This window comes from Cherax quadricarinatus, chromosome 43 (genome assembly GCF_038502225.1).
Source record: "Cherax quadricarinatus isolate ZL_2023a chromosome 43, ASM3850222v1, whole genome shotgun sequence".
In the NCBI taxonomy this organism is placed as follows: Eukaryota; Metazoa; Arthropoda; class Malacostraca; order Decapoda; family Parastacidae; genus Cherax; species Cherax quadricarinatus.
The window spans coordinates 29,126,706-29,149,379 of NC_091334.1; the positions used below are offsets into that span (position 1 = coordinate 29,126,706).

A 22,674-nucleotide genomic window follows, 5' to 3' on the forward strand; every position below is an offset into this window, starting at 1 on the left:
ACTACTATACTTTCATACATTCCCTTCTTTGCCTCAATAGATAACGTTTTTTGACTCCACATATACCTCAACGTACCACTCACCTTTTTTCCCTCATCAATTCTATGATTAACCTCATCCTTCATAAATCCATCCGCCGACACGTCAACTCCCAAGTATCTGAAAACATTCACTTCTTCCATACTCCTCCTCCCCAATTTGATATCCAATTTTTCTTTATCTAAATCATTTGATACCCTCATCACCTTACTCTTTTTCTATGTTCACTTTCAACTTTCTACCTTTACACACATTCCCAAACTCATCTACTAACCTTTGCAATTTTTCTCCCATAAGCACAGTATCATCAGCAAAAAGTAACTGTGTCAATTCCCATTTTGAATTTGATTCCCCAAAATTTAATCCCACCCCTCTCCCAAACACCCTAGCATTTACTTCCTTTACAACCCCATCTATAAATATATTAAACAACCATGGTCACATTACACATCCCAGTCTAAGACCTACTTTTGCTGGGAAGTAGTCTCCCTCTCTTCTACACACCCTAACCTGAGCCTCACTATCCTCATAAAAACTCTTTACAGCATTTAATAACTTACCACCTATTCCATATACTTGCAACATCTGCCACATTGCTCCTCTATCCACTCTATCATATGCCTTTTCTAAATCCATAAATGCAATAAAAACTTCCCTACCTTTATCTAAATACTGTTCACATATATGCTTCAATGTAAACACTTGATCTACACATCCCCTACCCACTCTGAAATCTCCTTGCTCATCCGCAATCCTACATTCTGTCTTACCTCTAATTCTTTCAATTATAACCCTACCGTACACTTTTCCTGGTATACTCAGTAAACTTATTCCTCTATAATTTTTACAGTCTCTTTTGTCCCCTTTCCCTTTATATAAAGGGACTATACATGCTCTCCGCCAATCCCTAGGTACCTTCCCCTCTTTCATACATTTATTAAACAAAAGTACCAACCACTCCAACACTATATCCCCCCCTGCTTTTAACATTTCTGTCATGATTCCATCAGTTCCAGCTGCTTTACCCCCTTTCATTCTACGTAATGCCTCACGTACCTCCCCCACACTTACATTCTGCTCTTCTTCACTCCTAAAAGATGGTATACCTCCCTGACCAGTGCATGAAATTACTGCCTCTCTTTCTTCCTTAACATTTAAAAGTTCCTCAAAATATTCTCGCCATCTACCTAATACCTCCATCTCCCCATCTACTAACTCCCCTACTCTGTTTTTAACTGACAAATCCATACTTTCCCTAGGCTTTCTTAACTTGTTTAACTCACTCCAAATTTTTTTCTTATTTTCATTAAAAGTTCTTGACAGTGCCTCTCCCACTCTATCATCTGCTCTCCTTTTGCACTCTCTCACCACTCTCTTTACCTTTCTTTTACTCTCCATATACTCTGCTCTTCTTATAACACTTCTGCTGTGTAAAAACCTCTCATAAGCTACCTTTTTCTCTTTTATCACACCCTTTACTTCATCATGTGGTAATTTTTTTTTTTCAATACTTTTGGGTGTCTTGCACAAATTAATTTGATTTCCATTATTTCTTATGGGGAAAATTAACTCGACTAACGATAATTTCGATTAACAATGAGCTCTCAGGAACGGATTAATATCGTTGGTCGAGGGTCCACTGTATAAGTCATTATCACTGCACAGTCATACCCTGCCCTACGTCACTAATTGGTTCCAAGAACCATGATGTAACCTGGTTCTGACGTAAACCAGACATAATGCCTTAAAATGACTACAAACACTGTAAAACTAGTGAAAATAGCTCGCAAGAGAACATAACTATTGCTAAACCTTAAAGAACATTAAAAACACATTTTAGTCATATTTACTAAAGAATAATGAACACGTAGGTGATGATGCTAAGTGAAGCAAAGTCAGACGTAGTGACGTTCGCTGAACTGAAGTTTACTCAAGAAAAGTGGCATAAAGGCAAATCTGACGTAGGTTGCAATGACAAAGTGAGGTATGATTGTACTGTCAGTACATATTACCATTTCATATATTAACAAGGAAATAATTGTTGTAGGAACCTAAATGCTGAAGTGGAAGTTCAGGCCGTCCATGTTTTACAGAACTTCGCTTTACAGCATTTCTCTAATACAGCAGTTTTTAATTATATATCCATTCTTCATTTATTCAGACTTTCGAAACGTCGTCGTAAGCTCCTCTCTTCTATGTGCGGGTTATTTGTGTATCATTCCAGTCACGGTATTGTGCCTTTTTTTATTCCTAAAATAAATATATTTTTCACTCACTAAGGTAAGGATGAAAATATTTTAAAGTAAATAATGTTCAAAGTCCAAACTACATTTCTCACTTAATATATGTAAATATGTTATCAGACTTTTGCATATTTGAAAGTGGGGAAAAAAAAGCTATGATTCACTTTACAGTGATTTCTAGCTTTACAGCAGTAGCCAGGAACCTAACCTGCTGTATAAGTGAGGCCTTCCTGTAACTTTACAGCAGTAGCCAGGAACCTAACCTGCTGTATAAGTGAGGCCTTCCTGTAACTTTACAGCAGTAGCCAGGAACCTAACCTGCTGTATAAGTGAGGCCTTCCTGTAACTTTACAGCAGTAGCCAGGAACCTAACCTATTGTATAAGTGAGGCCTTCCTGCTGTATAAGTGAGGCCTTCCTGCTGTATAAGTGAGGCCTTCCTGCTGTATAAGTGAGGCCTTCCTGCTGTATAAGTGAGGCCTTCCTGCTGTACAAGTGAGGCCTTCCTGTAACTGATATAGATGGTATAGTTGGCAAGTCTGGAGTGCCAAGGGTGATGACAATGCTAGTGTTACAGTAGACTGTGAAGTGGGTTTTAAAAGTTGATGCTTAGTTGGAGTATGAGGAGGATTATATTTCTGAGGGGATTCAGGAAAACCAGTTAGCCAGACCTGAGCCCTGAAGGTAGAAAGTAGAGTGCCTGTACTCTTGAAGTTGGGGTGGTGATGTTAAAGTTCATTGTCACTCAATTTGTAATGTGGGTGTGTACTTTCACCACGATAAGTGTTATATGAAAGATAGTGATGTTTATTTTGTTTGGCTCACCTGACCTTGCTGAGTATGTGTATTACTGTAATACAAAAAATACTCTTTACTATAATTAAAAATTTCCATATCTTTCTACTGTACACTGATACATAGCATCTACACAGGATATAAATTCTACAAAAGAAGAGGTTAAGTACTATACAACATTCCTTTCACAAGTTAACTTATGACAGTGAGAGTCCTACCTGATAATGGTGCAGAAGGGAGCACGACATTGAGTAAAGCTTGCTCTTACAACACTGTGTAAAGCTTGCTCTTACAACACTGTGTAAAGCTTGCTCTTACAACACTGTGTAAAGCTTGCTCTTACAACACTGTGTAAAGCTTGCTCTTACAACACTGTGAAAAGCTTGCTCTTACAACACTGTGAAAAGCTTGCTCTTACAACACTGTGAAAAGCTTGCTCTTACAACACTGTGAAAAGCTTGCTCTTACAACACTGTGAAAAGCTTGCTCTTACAACACTGTGTAAAGCTTTGTCTTAAAGTCAGTCTTCTCACATATACGTATTCTATTTAACACTTCTCATTTTTTTTTTTTTTTTTTTTGAGTGTGTGTGTGTGTGTGGGGGGGGGGAGAGTTTAAGAGTTCCACAACAAGCTTATGATATAATTTTAGATAAAACAAAAGTGCCTTCCACCTCAACAAATGTCCATCACACTGGAAATCTAATATAAATAAACTGTAGGCTCAAACAATACAGCCTCTCCTCACTTAATGACAGAGTTCTGTTCCTATCACATCAATAAACGAATTCGTCACTAAGTGAGGAGCATACTATAATGGTAGTGAATTTATGTCAACCATCTTTGATATTGTTTTAATGTCACCTTTGCATCATTTATAACATTTCTGGTATATTTTTAAATGTTTATACAGTAGTGTACTGTATATTGAAATAAACAGAATAGAGGAAATCAGCTCTAATATACATTATTTAGGTATGCATACTGGTCAGAGAGCCCGTCGTAAGGTCGGAGTCATTGGTAAACGAGTACGTCGCTAAGTGAGGAGAGGCTGTACTTACAGTGTTAAACCTAATAAACTACAGTACTTACATTACAGTACTGTTTATACCTTTAATACTTTTTCTCTTCACATACAGTTTCAAATTATGGACAGTACTTTGTTCACAATAAAGAGCTTTTTATTCCTCATGGAATCTGTTGTCATTTAATTCTTTAGTTTTGTATAAACTTGTGCTGATCTTGGACCAGAGAGCTACTCAACAAAGTGGAAAATACTGAAAATATTACAAAAACAAAACAAATAACTAGATAAAGCTAAGAAAAAAACAATGTAGGGAACATTATATCATGGAATATCAGGTACTCTTGTAAGGTAGTGTGTGGCTTGGAACAGATTATCCCTATAACAAATGAACGCCATAATGAACTAGGTTCTAGAACCAATTACATTCGTTAGAGCATACCCCAATGTACTATTAAATGATTTCTTCTCTACTGTATGATCAAGCCTAACCAGCTAAATCCCAAGTTACTACCTTACTGGAATTTTTCCAAATTCTCTGAATCTAGTACAAACTAATCCTACTGATGTCACTTCAAAAATTAACTGAAAAACAAAGCATGAAACTTGGCTAATTTAGCACCACTAATGTACAAGAAAAGCAGCTCAAGGGCCGTCACTCGGAGCAACAACATTCAATAAATCATAAGGAGTCAAACCATTTCATAAAATACTTAAGATAGCAAGGGTTACCCCAATACATATAGGAGACCCAATTAATCCAAATAACTATAGGCCAATATCTAACTTGCCATTGTTATCTAAGAGCTTCAGTAACCTAATTCATAAACAATACTCTTCCTAGTGTCCCACAATATATTTAATCCTTGCTAGTTTGTTTTCAGACCAGGAAAACGATTCAGTTATAAAAATGCTAAATTTAGTGAATGCAGCTCTCGAGGATATTAAATATACAATGGACCTCTAAAAAAAATTTAGGAAAGCATTTTATACTGTAGACAACATCCTGCATCATAAGCTAAAACATTATGGCAACAGAGGTCATACTTTTGCTTTGCATACTTCAAGTCAACCTTAACAGCAGACTCCAGTATGTTCAACTATACCTATCAACATAAGGGTGCCTCAGGGCAGTGTTCTCAGCCCTCTGCAGATGACAACAACTATCCTCTCCCATTCATATCCAAATTCTCTCAATAACAGCTAAAGGGGAGCTTAAAGATGTACTTGGATGACTACCAATAAACATTCTTAATATTGACAAGACCTACATGTTTGGAGCAGAACTGCAAATGTACAACTAAATATGATTAATAATTCTCACATTGAGAGACAAAAAAAAGGAAAAAGTCTTAGGTCTATACCTTAATATCAACTTGAGATTCAACAACACATCCAGCACATAACCAACGTTTCCAAAACAGTAGGGATCATTTCTAAGATACATCACTATGTACCTTAAACAGCATTACTTTCTTTGTACTAGTACTTTTTAATCTATCTTTGCCTCACATATGGTATTTATAACTGGGGATCTATAGTAAATCACCTAAGGCCAATAACAGTGAACAAAAACAGTTGTATGAACAATCACCCAGGCTAGTGCTGGACAACACACCCACCCACTCTCTTCAAAGTTTATCCATGGTAGTAATAATGGCTATAGGATAGCAAATTTACGACTACCAACAATTTTGGTAGGTTAGAACACCTGGAATAAAACTCATTCATAACCCTGGGAAAACCTCTGTGTGCTAAGTGCAAACATCTCTGTAAATACCTAAGGTATACGTATTCATACTGCACTGTGTTCAAATCCTTGCAGATGCAAGGACACTCGTGTAACTATTACAGAAGACAAAGAAACTTGTAATGAACATCTAAATACAGTAAATCCTCAAAATAACACACCAACAAAGGGTGACTGTCCAAGTATCCATTAAATCAGAATAATGTTAAAAATAGAAAAAGGACTTAGATTTTCAATACCTAATACAGTAGTGTAGACAAATTATAGTTATACTGCAATAAACATTGAAAATAAAGGATAGTGTCCATTGTATTAAGTATGTGTTGTACGAAGGAGTGTTATATGGAGAGTTTAGTGTAATAAAGACAAGATAGACACCAGCTTACCTGTCTCTTCTCTCCCTGGGTGCACCCCGGTCATCTTGTGAGGACCGCTGTGTTCCACCACTAGCTAAACCCAACAAGCGTTCCTGAAGACTATCAAATAAACACTATAAGGGTTAAGTTACATTATCTTGCACTTCATTATCTCTACTAATATTTAAAAAAATAGATCAATAGTGTACAGCCTCTCTTCACTTAACGACGGAGTTCCGTTCCTAAGACCACATCGGTAAATGAATTTGTCGCTGAGTGACGAGCATACTATAATGGAAGTGGGTTTGTGTCAACCATCTTTAACGTTGCTTTAATGTCACCTCTGCACCATTTATAACATTTCTGGTATACTGTTAAATGTTTATACAGGACTTTACTGTATATTGTAATAGTAGATGAATGGCTCAGAGAACCGACAAGTTGATAAATTAGACACATGTGCAACACTTGGGTATCTTTACTGAGGAAACGTTTCGCCGCACAGTGGCTTCATCAATCCATACAAAGGAGAACGGGGAAGAACAGGAGTAGTTTGAGGTAATCAGTCCCTCAGCCTTGAGTCGATGTGGTCAGTCCATCAATCTTGATGGACTGACCATTGACTCAAGGCTGAGGGACTGATTACCTCAAACTTCTCCTGTTCTTCCCTGTTGTCCTTTGTATGGACTGATGAAGCCACTGTGTGGCAAAACGTTTCCTCAATAAAGATACCCAAGTGTTGCACATGTGTCTAATTTATCATATTGAAATAGTAAACAGAATAGAGGAAATCAGCTCTAATATACATTATTTAGGTATGCATACTGGTCAGAGAGCCATCGTAAATCTGAGTCGTCGATAAACAAGTACACAGCTAAGTGAGGAGAGGCTGTATTTAAATTCTATTGTACATCAGACATACATAAAAAAAAAATGTATACATATATAATGAGGTGTTGAGTGGCAGGAAAAAACAAGTTCTACTTCAGCCAAAATCTGGATTAGTGAAAGAATGAATTCACAAATAACCAGCACATAGGAGAATGTAACTTACAACAATGTTTCACTCCGACTTGGACCATTAGCTAGTCACTATGTGCGGGTTATTTGTGTATTATTCCAGTCACATTATTGTGCCTTTCTTTAACAAATCAATTCGTATGTATGTGTGTGTGTCTGTGTGTACTCACCTAGTTGTGGTTGCAGGGGTCGAGTCATAGCTCCTGGCCTGTGTGCACACATGTATAGTTTTATGCACGAGTAACTAGAGGTAATAGCAGCATAAAAAAAGTATGTAACTATAAGCTTCACAGCACCCAACCCCACATTCCTCCATTCTTTGAATTACCTGTTTACTCTAACCACACAACACACATAACATACTATAAATTAAGATACTAATATAACATATATGTATTACAAAAAATGTAGCTGCTGCAGATGATGCTACAGCTGATGCTTGTAATGCACCAGCTGTAGTAGCTGCTGTCACTGCTACTACAGCTGGTGCCACTCCATTGCTGTTTCCATTGGTGCTGCTGCTACTACAGCTGCCACTTCCCTGCAGCTACTGCCACTGGTGCTGCTGATACTGCAGCTACTGCCACCGGTGCTGCTGATACTGCCACCGGTGCTGCTGATACTGCAGCTATTGCCACTGTCATTACCGCAGCTGGTTCCACCGCTGTTGCTACCGCAGCTGGTTCCACTACCACTACTGCAGCTGGTTCCACTGCCACTATTACCACAACTGGTTCCACCACCGCTGCTGCTGCAGCAGCTGGTTCCACCACCGCTGCTGCTGCAGCAGCTGGTTCCACCACCGCTGCTGCTACAGCAGCTGGTTCCATCATTGCTGCTGCTACAGTAGCTGGTTCCACCACCGTTGCTGCTACCGCAGCTGGTTCCACCACCGCTGCTGCTACAGCAGCTGGTTCCACCACCATTGCTACAGCAGTTGGTTCCACCACCGCTGCTGCTACAGCAGCTGGTTCCACCACTACTGCTGCTACAGCAGCTGGTTCCATCACCGCTGCTGCTACAGCAGCTGGTTCCATCACTGCTGCTGCTACAGCAGCTGGTTTCACCACCGTTGCTGCTACCGCAGCTGGTTCCACCACCGCTGCTGCTACAGCAGCTGGTTCCACCACCGTTGCTACCACAGTTGGTTCCACCACCGCTGCTGCTACAGCAGCTGGTTCCACCACTGCTGCTACCACAGCTGGTTCCACCACTGCTGCTGCTACCGCAGCTGGTTTCAACACCGCTGCTACAGAAGCTGGTTCCACCACCGCTGCTGCTACAGCAGCTGGTTCCATCACCACTTATGTTACCACAGCTGGTTACATCACCACTGCTGCCACAGCTGGTTCCACTGCTGCTGCTGTTACTGCAGCTGGTTCCACCGCCACTAGTGCTACTGCAGCTGGTTCCACCGCCACTGCTGTTACTGCAGCTGGTTCCACTGCCACTGCTGCTACTGCAGCTGGTTCCACTGCAGCCACCGCTACTGCAGCTGGTTCCACTGCCGCTGCTGCCGTACCGAATATCTGCCTTCCTGTGCCCACACAAAGCATCCAACGTGTTCTGAGTCAGTTTGGCTTTGCTTCTCGCCAAGTGAGCATTATCCTGTGCATTCATTCGAAGCATTTTGTAATAATCCATTTTTTTTTGTGCTTGTTTATTGAGTGTGACTGCTACGGAAGCCACCACAGGGCCAAAGAAAGTTCCAAGTGCCAGCCCTTTGATAAAGAAGGCGAGAAACACTATAGAATTCAAGAAAGAAATTGTAGCAAAGGTCGAAAGTGGCGTACATGTGGTCGATCTTGCCAGGTTGTACGGGAAGTCTTCATCAATGATCAGTGCCTTCTTCAGTGATAAAGGACGTTTGCAAAGTGGAGTGAGTTGCAAAGTTTTGTGGAGAAATATCACCCTAACAAAGCTGTTGCAAGCCGTGTCTGCAACATATTCAATGACAATGCCATGTCGTATTTTAGGCATATCTTAGAAAGAGGTGCCAGAAACAGACCTCTCTGGACAGACTTTTTGTGCAACAGGGGTACAGTGCCAGTAAAAGACAGAAGGGAAGTAACCCCCGGATAGGTACTTGATACCTGAAGTACTTATGGAGGGGGATTCCCCTTGCAAACAACAACAACCGCCTCCTCCTCCTCCTCCTCCTCCCTCCTCCTCCTCCTTCTCCTTCCTCCTCCTCCTTCCTCCTCCTCCTCCTTCCTCCTCCTCCTTCCTCCTCCTCCTTCCTCCTCCTCCTTCCTCCTCCTCCTTCCTCCTCCTCCTTCCTCCTCCTCCTTCCTCCTCCTCCTTCCTCCTCCCTCTCTCCTCCCTCTCTCCTCCTCGAGTCTTCCATACACCAACAAGTCTTCAATAAGAGTAAAAGTGATATTAAATGCTTATTTATCCATTTTGTTAGTCCTTTATATTTATTTCTCATTGTTTTCTGTATGTAAAACTATAGATATTCTCCATAAAATGTATTTTTTGTTAATACTTTTGGGTGTCTGGAACGGATTAATTGGATTTACATTATTTCTTATGGGAAATATTGCTTCAGTTTTCGTTGAATTTGGTTTTTGTCAGACTTTCTGGAACACATTAATTATGAAAACCGAGGTTCCACTGTATAATAATTTATTAAAAATGTACCACTATATAAAACTGTAAAAATGAATACAGTGGACCCGCAAATTTAGTGATTCTCACGTTTCGTGAATTTCGAGTATCGGCAACCTTTATCGTCAAAATATAGCATCAAGTTTCGTGATTTGCCTCAAAATTTGAGTATGGAACACGTCCGAGTGACCTCCCAGCTGCCGCGCGCACACAAAAGTTCCCACACACCATTCACAGTCAGTGTGACACTGTTTCTGGACGAGTGACCATCACCCTATGCGTTCATACAATACATTTTGTAATACAGTGTAATCCATTCCTTTCTGTGCTTGCAGCTGCTAAATAAGCCACCATGGGCCCCAAGAAAACTTCTAGTGCCAGCCCTTTGGTAAAGAAGGTGAGAAACAACAAAATTAACCCTTTGACTGTTTTGGTCGTATATATACGTCTTACGAGCCACCGTGTTTGACGTATATATACTCAAAGTCTAGCGGCTTCAAATCAAGCAGAAGAAAACTGGTAGGCCCACATGTGAGAGAATGGGCCTGTGTGGTGAGTGTGCACCATATAAAAAAATCCTGCAGCACACAGTGCATAATGAGAGAAAAAAAACTACGACCGTTTTAATTAAAATGCCAACTTTGTGGTCTATTTTCCTACAGTATTTATGGTTGTATTCTTGTTTTCTTGGTCTCATTCGATAGAATGGAAACCATATTATAGAAATAGAGGTGATTTTGATTGATTTTACTATGAAAAGAGCCTGGAAATGGAGTTCAAAGTAGGGGAAATGTTTGATTTTTTCCGATGTTCAAAAGTATACAAATGATGTCATTGTCCAATAAATGTCCAACTAGCCATTCTAATATGCAGTCATGAATGGGTTGATGTTATTTATACAATTATTACAAAATTGCAGTAGTCTGCATAACAGTAAATCTTCTATTTTTTGTTTGAATAAAAATTCAAAATAAAAAGCAAGAGTACTATCAGAGGGGCCTGGAGATGTGTCTGCATTGTTCATTCTGGACCCTATTTTGAAATTGTCATATTTTTTAATTTTCATGAAATTGGCCAAATTGAAAATTTCTGACCACGTTATTGGGTAGTTGAAATCGGTATATGGGCAGTTTCTTGTAGTTGATCGATAGAAAAAATGGAGTTCTAAAGAAATAGCTATGAGTTTGGTCGACTCGAGCAATGGAATTAGCCGAAAATAGGGCTCAAAGTGGACGAAATCACGGATTTCATGAGAGCGTAATTCCATTGGTTTTCCATTAAATTTTGTTTGTTTGGTGTCATTACAATCAGGAAAAGATTCTCTATCATTTCATAAGAATATAAATATATATATATATATATATATATATATATATATATATATCTTTCTTTCAACACACCGGCCGTATCCCACAGAGGCGGGGTGGCCCAAAAGGAAAAACGAAAGTTTCTCCTTTTACATTTAGTAATATATACAGGAGAAGAGGTTACTAGCCCCTTGCTCCCGGCATTTTAGTTGCCTCTTACAACACGCATGGCTTACGGAGGAAGAATTCTGTTCCACTTCCCCATGGAGATAAGAGGAAATAAACAAGAATAAGAACTAGAAAGAAAATAGAAGAAAACCCAGAGGGGTGTGTATATATGTGCTTGTACATGTATGTGTAGTGTGACCTAAGTGTAAGTAGAAGTAGCAAGACGTACCTGAAATCTTGCATGTTCATGAGACAGAAAAAAGGACACCAGCAATCCTACCATCATGTAAAACAATTACAGGCTTTCGTTTTACACTCACTTGGCAGGACGGTAGTACCTCCCTGGGCGGTTGGGTGGTAGTGATTGTGGTAGAGGGTGGTAGTGATTGTGGTAGTGGGTGGTAGTGATTGTGGTAGTGGGTGGTAGTGATGGTGGCAGTGGGTGGTAGTGATTGTGATGGTGGTAAAGGGTGGTAGTGGTTGTGATGGTGGTAGAGGGTGGTAGTGATTGTGGAAAAGGGTGGTAGTGATGGTAGTGATGGTGGTAGTGATTGTGGTAGAGGGTGGTAGTGATTGTAGTAGAGGGTTGTAGTGATGGTGGCAGTGGGTGATGTAGTGGTAGTGGGGCATGGTGGTAGAGGGTGGGGTAGAGATTGTGGAAAAGGGTGGTAGTGATGGTGTAGAGGGTGGTAGTGATTGTGGTAGAGGGTGATAGTGATTGTGGTAGAGGGTGGTAGTGATTGTGGTAGTGGGTGGTAGTGATGGTGGCAGTGGGTGGTAGTGATTGTGATGGTGGTAGAGATTGGTAGTGGTTGTGATGGTGATAGTGTGTGGTAGTGATTGTGGTAAAGGGTGGTAGTGATGGTGGTAGAGGGTGGAAGTATTTGTGATAGTGGTAGACAATGGTAGTGATTGTGGAAAAGGGTGGTAGTGATGGTGGTTGGGATTGTGGAAAAGGGTGGTAGTGGGTGGTAGTGATGTGGTAGAAGATGGTAGTGGGTGGTAGTGATGGTGGTAGAGGGTAGTAGTGATGGTGGTAGAGGGTGGTAGTGATAGTGGTAGGGTGTAGTGATGTGGTAGAGGGTGGTAGTGATTGTGGAAGAAGGGTGGTAGTGATTGTGGTAGAGGGTGGTAGTGATGGTGGTAGAGGGTGGCAGTGATTGTGGAAGAGGGTGGTAGTGATGGTGGTAGAGGGTGGTAGTGATGGTGGTAGAGGGTGGTAGTGATGGTGGTAGAGGGTGGTAGTGATTGTGGTAGAGGGTGGTAGTGATGGTGGTAGAGGGTGGTAGTGATGGTGGTAGAGGGTGGTAGTGATGGTGGTAGAGGGTGGTAGTGATGGTGGTAGAGGGTGGTAGTGGTTGTGATGGTGGTAGTGATGGTGGTAGAGGGTGGTACTGGTTGTGATGGTGGTAGTGATGGTGGTAGAGGGTGGTAGTGATGGTGGTAGAGGGTGGTAGTGGTGGTGGTAGAGGGTGGTAGTGGTTGTGATGGTGGTAGTGGGTGGTAGTGATTGTGGTGGTAGAGGTGGTAGTGATTGTGGAGAGGGTGGTAGTGATGGTGGTAGAGGGTGGTAGTGATTGTGGTAGAGGGGTGTGGTGATTGTGAGTGAGGGTAGTGGTGGTAGTGATTGTGGTAGAGGTGGTAGTGATGGTGGTAGAGGGTGGTAGTGGTGGTAGTGATGGTGGTAGAGGGTGGTAGTGATGTGGTAGAGGGTGGTAGTGATGGTGGTAGAGGGTGGTAGTGATGGATGGTAGAGGGTGGTAGTGATGGTGGTAGAGGGTGGTAGTGATGGTGGTAGAGGGTGGTAGTGATGGTGGTAGAGGGTGGTAGTGATTGTGGTAGTGGGTGGTAGTGATGGTGGTAGTGGTAGTGATGGTGGCAGAGGGTGGTAGTGAGTGATGGTGGTAGAGGGTGGTAGTGATGTGGAAAAGGGTGGTAGTGATGGGTAGAGGGTGGTAGTGATGGTGGTAGAGGGTGGTAGTGATGGTGGTAGAGGGTGGTAGTGATGGTGGTAGAGGGTGGTAGTGATGGTGGTAGAGGGTGGTAGTGATGATGGTAGAGGGTGGTAGTGATGGTGGTAGAGGGTGGTAGTGATGGTGGTAGAGGGTGGTAGTGATGGTGGTAGAGGGTGATAGTGATGGTGGTAGAGGGTGGTAGTGATGGTGGTAGAGGGTGGTAGTGATTGTGATCGTGGTAGAGATTGGTAGTGGTTGTGATGGTGATAGTGGGTGGTAGTGATTGTGGTAGTGGTAGTGATGGTGGTAGAGGGTGGTAGTGATAGAGGGTGGTAGTGATTGTGTGGTGGTCGTGGGTGGTAGTGATGGTGGTAGAGGGTGGTAGTGATGGTGGTAGAGGGTGGTAGTGATGGTGGTAGAGGGTGGTAGTGATGGTGGTAGAGGGTGGTAGTGATGGTGGTAGAGTGTGGTAGGTGGTAGTGATGGTGGTAGAGGGTTGTAGTGATGATGGTAGAGGGTGGTAGTGATGGAGGTAGAGGGTGGTAGTGATGAGGTAGAGGGTGGTAGTGATGGTAGTAGAGGGTGGTAGTGATAGTGGTAAAGGGTGGTAGTGATGGTGGTAGAGGGTGGTAGAGGTTGTGATGGTGGTAGAGGGTGGTAGTGATAGTGATGGTGGTAGTGGTAGTGATGGTGGTAGAGGGTGGTAGTGATGGTGGTAGAGGGTGGTAGTGGTTGTGATGGTGGTAGAGGGTGGTAGTGATGGTGGTAGAGGGTGGTAGTGATGGTGGTAGAGGGTGGTAGTGATGGTGGTAGAGGGTGGTAGTGATGGTGGTACAGGATGGTAGTGATGGTGGTAGTGCGTGATAGAGGGTGGTAGAGGGTGGTAGCGATGATCGTAGAGGGTGGTAGTGATGGTGGTAGAGGGTGGTAGTGATGGTGGTAGAGGGTGGTAGTGATGGTGGTAGAGGGTGGTAGTGATGGTGGTAGTGGTAGTGAGTGGTGAAGGTGGTAGTGATGGTGGTAGAGGGTGGTAGTGATGGTGGTAGAGAGGGTGGTAGTGATGGTGGTGGTAGTGATGGTGGTAGAGGGTGGTAGTGATGGTGGTGTGATGATGTGGTAGAGGGTGGTAGTGATGGTGGTAGAGGGTGGTAGTGATGGTGGTAGAGGGTGATAGTGATGATGGTAGTGATGGTGGTAGAGGGTGGTAGTGATGGTGGTAGAGGGTGGTAGTGATGGTGGTAGAGGGTGGTAGTGATGGTGGTAGAGGGTGGTAGTGATGGTGGTAGAGGGTGGTAGTGAAGGGGTGGTATGTGATGAGGGTGGTAGTGATGATGGTAGAGGGTGGTAGAGATGGTGGTAGAGGGTGGTAGTGGTTGGTGATGATAGTAAGGGGTGGTAGTGATGGTGGTAGAGGGTGGTAGTGATGGTGGTAGATGGGTGGTGAGTAGAGGGTGGTAGTGATGAGAGGGTGAGTGATGGTGGTAGAGTGTGGTAGTGATGGTGGTAGAGGGTGGCAGTGATGGTGGTAGAGGGTGGTAGTGATGGTGGTAGAGGGTGGTAGTGATGGTGGTAGAGGGTGGTAGTGATGGTGGTAGAGGGTGATAGTGATGATGGTAGAGGGTGGTAGTGATGGTGGTAGAGGGTGGTAGTGATGGTGGTAGAGGGTGGTAGTGATGGTGGGTAGTGAGGGGTGGTAGTGATGGTGGTAGAGGGTGGTAGTGATGGTGGTAGAGGGTGATAGTGATGATGGTAGAGGGTGGTAGTGATGGTGGTAGAGGGTGGTAGTGATGGTGGTAAAGGGTGGGAGTGGTGGTAGAGGGTGTGATGGTAGTGGTAGGGGTGGTAGTGGGTGGTAGATGGTGGTAGAGGGTGGTAGTGATGGTGGTAGAGGGTGATAGTGATGATGGTAGAGGGTGGTAGTGATGGTGGTAGAGGGTGGTAGAGATGGTGGTAGAGGGTGGTAGTGGTTGTGATGATAGTAAGGGGTGGTAGTGATGGTGGTAGAGGGTGGTAGTGATGGTGGTAGAGGGTGGTAGTGATGGTGGTAGAGGGTGGTAGTGATGGTGGTAGAGGGTGGTAGTGATGGTGGTAGAGGGTGGTAGTGATGGTGGTAGAGGGTGATAGTGATGATGGTAGAGGGTGGTAGTGATGGTGGTAGAGGGTGGTAGTGATGGTGGTAGAGGGTGGTAGTGGTTGTGATGATAGTAAGGGGTGGTAGTGATGGTGGTAGAGGGTGGTAGTGATGGTGGTAGAGGGTGATAGTGATGGTAGAGGGTGGTAGTGATGGTGGTAGAGGGTGGTAGAGATGGTGGTAGAGGGTGGTAGTGATGGTGGTAGAGGGTGATAGTGATGATGGTAGAGGGTGGTAGTGATGGTGGTAGAGGGTGGTAGTGATGGTGGTAGAGGGTGGTAGTGGTTGTGATGATAGTAAGGGGTGGTAGTGATGGTGGTAGAGGGTGGTAGTGATGGTGGTAGAGGGTGGTAGTGATGATGGTAGAGGGTGGTAGTGATGGTGGCAGAGGGTGGTAGTGATGGTGGTAGAGGGTGGTAGTGGTTGTGATGATAGTAAGGGGTGGTAGTGATGGTGGTAGAGGGTGGTAGTGATGGTGGTAGAGGGTGATAGTGATGATGGTAGAGGGTGGTAGTGATGGTGGTAGAGGGTGATAGTGATGATGGTAGAGGGTGGTAGTGATGGTGGTAGAGGGTGGTAGTGATGGTGGTAGAGGGTGGTAGTGGTTGTGATGGTGGTAGAGGGTGGTTGTGATGGTGGTACAGGGTGGTAGTGATGGTGGTATAGGGTGGTAGTGATGGTGGTATAGGGTGGTAGTGATAGTGGTATAGGGTGGTAGTGATAGTGGTAGAGGGTGGTAGTGGTTGTGGTGGTAGTGCTTGTGATGGTGGTAAAGGGTAGTAGTGATGGTGGTAGAGGGTGGTAGTGATAGTGGTAGAGGGTGGTAGTGATGGTGGTAGAGGGTGGTAGTGATGGTGGTAGAGGGTGGTAGTGATGGTGGTAGAGGGTGGTAGTGATGGTGGTAGAGGGTGGTAGTGATGGTGGTAGAGGGTGGTAGTGATAGTGGTAGAGGGTGGTAGTGATGGTGGTAGAGGGTGGTAGTGATGGTGGTAGAGGGTGGTAGTGATGGTGGTAGAGGGTGGTAGTGATTGTGGTAGAGGGGTGTGTAGTGATGGTGGTAGAGGGTGGTAGTGATGGTGGTAGAGGGTGGTAGTGATGGTGGTAGAGGGTGGTAGTGATGGTGGTAGAGGGTGGTAGTGATGGTGGTAGAGGGTGGTAGTGATGGTGGTAGAGGGTGGTAGTGATGATGGTAGAGGGTGGTAGTGGTTGTGGAAGAGGATAGAGCTGTAAGAGCTCTCTGGACATTAGTTTGTTACAGGGGTCCAGTGACTCAAGCTGGTTCTAGTGGCATTAACCCTTTGACTGTTTCAGGCCCCTCTCTGAAACTGTCATTCTATGTCGCCAAATATTCGAAAAAAAAAATTATTTTTTCTTATGAAAATGTTAGGAATATTTATCTGAGTGTTTTAAGCCTAAAAAAATTTTTTGCCATCAGTACTTACCGAGATATAGAGCCGCAAAGTTTGCAGAAAGTGACGTGCATACGGCAACAGCGGCGACTGCCGCCCACCCAGTATTCTTTTTTTTTTTTTTTTTTTAACAAGTCGGCCGTCTCCCACCGAGGCAGGGTGACCCAAAAAAGAAAGAAAATCCCCATAAAGAAAATACTTTCATCATCATTCAACACTTTCACCACACTCGCACATTATCACTGCTTTTGCAGAGGTGCTCAGAATACAACAGCTGAGAAGCATATACGTATGAAGATACACAACATATCCCTCCAAACTGCCAATATCCCAAACCCCTCCTTTAAAGTGCAGGCATTGTACTTCCCATTTCCAGGACTCAAGTCCGACTATATGAACATAACCGGTTTCCCTGAATCCCTTCACTAAATATTACCCTGCTCACACTCCAACAGATCGTCAGGTCCCAAGTATCATTCACCTCCATTCACTCCTATCTAACACGCTCATGCACGCTTGCTGGAAGTCCAAGCCCCTAGCCCACAAAACCTCCTTTACCCCCTTTTTCGAACCCTTTCGAGGACGACCCCTACCCCTCCTTCCTTCCCCTATAGATTTATATGCTTTCCATGTCATTCTACTTTTATCCATTCTCTCTAAATGACCAAACCACCTCAACAACCCCTCTTCTGCCCTCTGACTAATGCTTTTATTAACTCCACACCTTCTCCTAATTTCCACACTCCGAATTTTCTGCATAATATTTACACCACACATTGCCCTTAGACAGGACATCTCCACTGCCTCCAACCGTCTCCTTGCTGCTGCATTTATCACCCAAGCTTCACATCCATATAAGAGTGTTGGTACTACATACTTTCATACATTCCCTTCTTTGCCTCCATAGATAACGTTTTTTGACTCCACATATACCTCAACGCACCACTCACCTTTTTTCCCTCATCAATTCTATGATTAACCTCATCCTTCATAAATCCATCCGCCGACACGTCAACTCCCAAGTATCTGAAAACATTCACTTCTTCCATACTCCTCCTCCCCAATTTGATATCCAATTTTTCTTTATCTAAATCATTTGATACCCTCATCACCTTACTCTTTTCTATGTTCACTTACAACTTTCTACCTTTACACACATTCTCAAACTCATCCACTAACCTTTGCAATTTTTCTTTAGAATCTCCCATAAGCACAGTATCATCAGCAAAATGTAACTGTGTCAATTCCCATTTTGAATTTGATTCCCCATAATTTAATCCCACCCCTCTCCCAAACACCCTAGCATTTACTTCTTTTACAACCCCATCTATAAATATATTAAACAACCATGGTGACATTACACATCCCTGTCTAAGACCTACTTTTACCGGGAAGTATTCTCCCTCTCTTCTACACACCCTAACCTGAGCCTCACTATCCTCATAAAAACTCTTTACAGCATTTAATAACTTACCACCTATTCCATATACTTGCAACATCTGCCACATTGCTCCTCTATCCACTCTATCATATGCCTTTTCTAAATCCATAAATGCAATAAAAATTTCCCTACCTTTATCTAAATACTGTTCACATATATGCTTCAATGTAAACACTTGATCTACACATTCCCTACCCACTCTGAAACCTCCCTGCTCATCCGCAATCCTACATTCTGTCTTACCTCTAATTCTTTCAATTATAACCCTACCGTATACTTTTCCTGGTATACTCAGTGAACTTATTCCTCTATAATTTTTACAATCTCTTTTGTCCCCTTTCCCTTTATATAAAGGGACTATACATGCTCTCTGCCAATCCCTAGGTACCTTCCCCTCTTTCATACATTTATTAAACAAAAGTACCAACCACTCCAACACTATATCCCCCCCTGCTTTTAACATTTCTGTCATGATCCCATCAGTTCCAGCTGCTTTACCCCCTTTCATTCTACGTAATGCGTCACGTACCTCACGTACCTCCACCACACTTACATTCTGCTCTTCTTCACTCCTAAAAGATGGTATACCTCCCTGGCCAGTGCATGAAATTACTGCCTCCCTTTCTTAACATTTAAAAGTTCCTCAAAATATTCTCACCATCTACCTAATACCTCCCTCTCCCCATCTACTAACTCCCCTACTCTGTTTTTAACTGACAAATCCATACTTTCCCTAGGCTTTCTTAACTTGTTTAACTCACTCCAAAATTTTTTCTTATTTTCATTAAAATTTCTTGACAGTGCCTCTCCCACTCTTTCATCTGCTCTCCTTTTGCACTCTCTCACCACTCTCTTCACCTTTCTTTTACTCTCCATATACTCTGCTCTTCTTATAACACTTCTGTTTTGTAAAAACCTCTCGTAAGCTACCTTTTTCTCTTTTATCACACCCTTTACTTCATCATTCCACCAATCACTCCTCTTTCCTCCTGCCCCCACCCTCCTATAACCACAAACTTCTGCCCCACATTCTAATACTGCATTTTTAAAACTTTTCCAACCCTCTTCAACCCCCCCACTACTCATCTTTGCACTAGCCCACCTTTCTGCCAATAGTCGCTTATATCTCGCCCGAACTTCCTCCTCCTTTAGTTTATACACTTTCACCTCCCTCTTACTTGTTGTTGCCACCTTCCTCTTTTCCCATCTACCTCTTACTCTAACTGTAGCTACAACTAAATAATGATCCGATATATCAGTTGCCCCTCTATAAACTTGTACATCCTGGAGCCTACCCATCAACCTTTTATCCACCAATACATAATCTAACAAACTACTTTCATTATGTGCTACATCATATCTTGTATATTTATTTATCCTCTTTTTCATAAAATATGTATTACTTATTACCAAATTTCTTTCTACACATAGCTCAATTAAAGGCTCCCCATTTACATTTACCCCTGGCATCCCAAATTTACCTACTACTCCCTCTATAACATTTTTACCCACTTTAGCATTGAAATCCCCAGCCACCATTACTCTCACACTTGATTCAAAACTCCCCACGCATTCACTCAACATTTCCCAGAATCTCTCTCTCTCCTCTACACCTCTCTTCTCCAGGTGCATACACGCTTACTATAACCCATTTTTCACATCCAATCTTTATTTTACTCCACATAATCCTTGAATTTATACATTTGTAGTCCCTCTTTTCCTGTCATAGCTTATCCTTCAACATTACTGCTACTCCTTCTTTAGCTCTAACTCTATTTGAAACCCCTGACCTAATCCCATTTATTCCTCTCCATTGAAACTCTCCCACCCCCTTCAGCTTTGTTTCACTTAAAGCCAGGACATCCAGTTTCTTCTCATTCATAACATGCACAATCATCTCTTATCATTTGCACAACATCCACACACATTCAGACTTCCCACTTTGACAATTTTCTTCTTCTTATTCTTTTTAGTAATCTTTACAGGAAAAGGGGTTACTAGCCCATTGTTCCCGGCATTTTAGTTGACTTTTACAACACGCATGGCTTACGGAGGAAAGATTCTTATTCCACTTCCCCATGGATATAAAAGGAAAAGTAATAAGACCAAGAACTATTAAGATAAAATCAAAGAAAACTCAGATGAGTGTGTATAAATAAATGTGTACATGTATGTGTAGTGTGACCTAAGTGTAAGTAGAAGTAGCAAGACATGCCTGTAATCTTGCATATTTATGAGACAGACAAAAGACACCAGCAATCCTACCATCATGTAAAACAATTACAGGCTTTCGTTTTACACTCACTTGGCAGGACGGTAGTACCTCCCTGGGTGGTTGCTGTCTACCAACCTACTCCCTGTATTCTTTTATTTACTCTAATTCAAAGGTTTCTTGCATTTTTCAATATTTTTCTTTTCCAGGTAACTTATGTGGCCTGTGAGACCAATGTAAGGTGCATTGTTCAAATATACACTCATTGTTTACAACACAATAACAGAACAAACTTTATCACTATTAGTTTGTGTATACACTTTGTTTACACAAACAAACAATACAAAACAATGTTTATTACTATTGTTCCATAATATATATACATATGTACAGTCACTGAACACGTTCCTAGAACTGCTGCAGCTTGTGGAACTCTTTGAAACATGGGTATATGCAGAGTGGCACTTGACACTCCTCACACATAAAACAAGTGTCTCTGCGTGTTTGTGGGCGTTTTGTGGTATGCATATATACATAACACCTCTTCTGAGCATTTTTCTTGGCAGTAGTAGGAGGCAGTTGTATGGGGTAGTGATCACCAGGCCTGAAACGAGATGACGTGTGTTGGTAATTTCGTGGGCGCTGGTCTATTGCAGGTGTTGCTCCTTGGTACTTTGCAATTATTTGTCTGATTACTGACAAGCAAAATTCACCATATTTTGGTGTTTTGTTGGTCTTCAACTTGTATATGTTATAAGCATTTAGCATAGAGATATCAACAAGATGGAAAAAAAGTTTTATGTACCATTTATAACTCTTGCGTACACAGTCTGCAAACCCAATCTGCATGTCACATTTGTCCACTAAGCGCATATTGAGGTTGTAGTCCATGACAGCTGCAGGCTTTAGAATGGGTTCATTGGTCTCTCTGTTGTGCCTGCCACTGTGTACCATTTCGTTTCGGTGAACTGATGTCAATAATGTGACATCATGTTTGTCATGCCACCGAAATGCCATGATGTCATTGGCAGCAAAGGCTTGCACCTCACCTCTGCGAGTGCCAGCGTCGAACCTTGGCATATGTTTACGATTACGACGCACTGTGCCACACACGTCTGTCAAGTTCACTTGCAAGAAATCACTGAGTAAGGGGCTTGTGTACCAGTTATCAGTAAATAACATATGCCCCTTACCAAGATATGATTCCATCATTGTTCGAACCACATCACCAGAGATACCCAATAACTTCATGGTATCTCTCAAAGTATTACTGCCAGTGTACACAATGATATCCAAAACTAGACCACTTCTGCAATCACACAGTACAAATAGCTTTATACCAAAGCGTTTCCTCTTGCTTGGTATATTGCTTGAACGAGAGTCTTCCTATGAATAAAATAAAGGACTCGTCAATAACAAGCTTCCTGAAGGGATAAAAATACATGCAGCACTTTTGTTTCAGGTACATAAACACATTTCTTATCTTATATAACCTGTCGCTTCTGTCAGGCCTGGTTTTGTCTGAAAAGTGTAACATACGTAACAGTATCAGGAAACGATTGACACCTATAATGTCACTAAAACCTGGAGTTGAAATCAGGGGTTCTGTTGCCCAGTATGTGGTAACAGTGTGCTTATACACATGTGGCATAAGCATTATTGTGGCAAAAAACAGGTACATCTCTGCCACAGTTGTCTCCTTCCACTTGTGTAGCCGTGATTTTGGTGAGAGAATTGTATTTGCCATGGTGTAATCACAGTATGTGTTTGTTTCCCTGACAATGATGCCCATCAGGGGTTCATCGAAGAATAACTCAAAGCGGTCCAGTTCACTGGCATTGTTCCCAAGTGGACATGATGGCTTTATTCCACTTTGTGTTTCATCAAAGTCATGGGGACTGGGAACAAACTCGTCACCATCCTGCCAATCCCAGATGCGGTCTGCTGGTGGGGTCTGGATATTGTACCGTGGTTGTGGTTGTGCAGGTTGTGGGAGTGTGGGGTCGGGTGAGGCTGGTTGTTGTGCAGAGTCAGCAGCGTGGGTAGTAGCATGGCCCGCTGATGGTGCCACATGGGCCGTGCCACCCTCACTATCACCACCACTGCCTGCTCCCTCACTCACATCATTCATACCCATCGTTACAATATCATCATCTTCACTATCAGGTCGTGGTGTAGGGCCACAGGATGTGCTCCCCGAGTTTCTCCTTCCCCTT

At 42.7% G+C, this 22,674-nt stretch overlaps 1 protein-coding gene across 8 annotated transcripts in view; it reads right to left on the reverse strand.

Annotated features, from left to right (window-relative positions):
- The window catches only part of LOC128694175 (arginine/serine-rich coiled-coil protein 2), a 203,568-nt gene that overhangs the window by 115,904 nt on the left and 64,990 nt on the right, over positions 1-22,674 (reverse strand). For 6 of the 8 annotated variants that reach the window (XM_070093826.1, XM_070093824.1, XM_070093823.1 and 3 more), the window contains exon 4: positions 6,236-6,325. The exons of the other annotated variants lie outside the window; for them this stretch is intronic. In XM_070093826.1, coding sequence (XP_069949927.1) covers positions 6,236-6,325 — 90 coding nt within the window. The remainder of the gene's footprint in view (positions 1-6,235; positions 6,326-22,674) is intronic. 8 annotated transcript variants of the gene reach the window in all.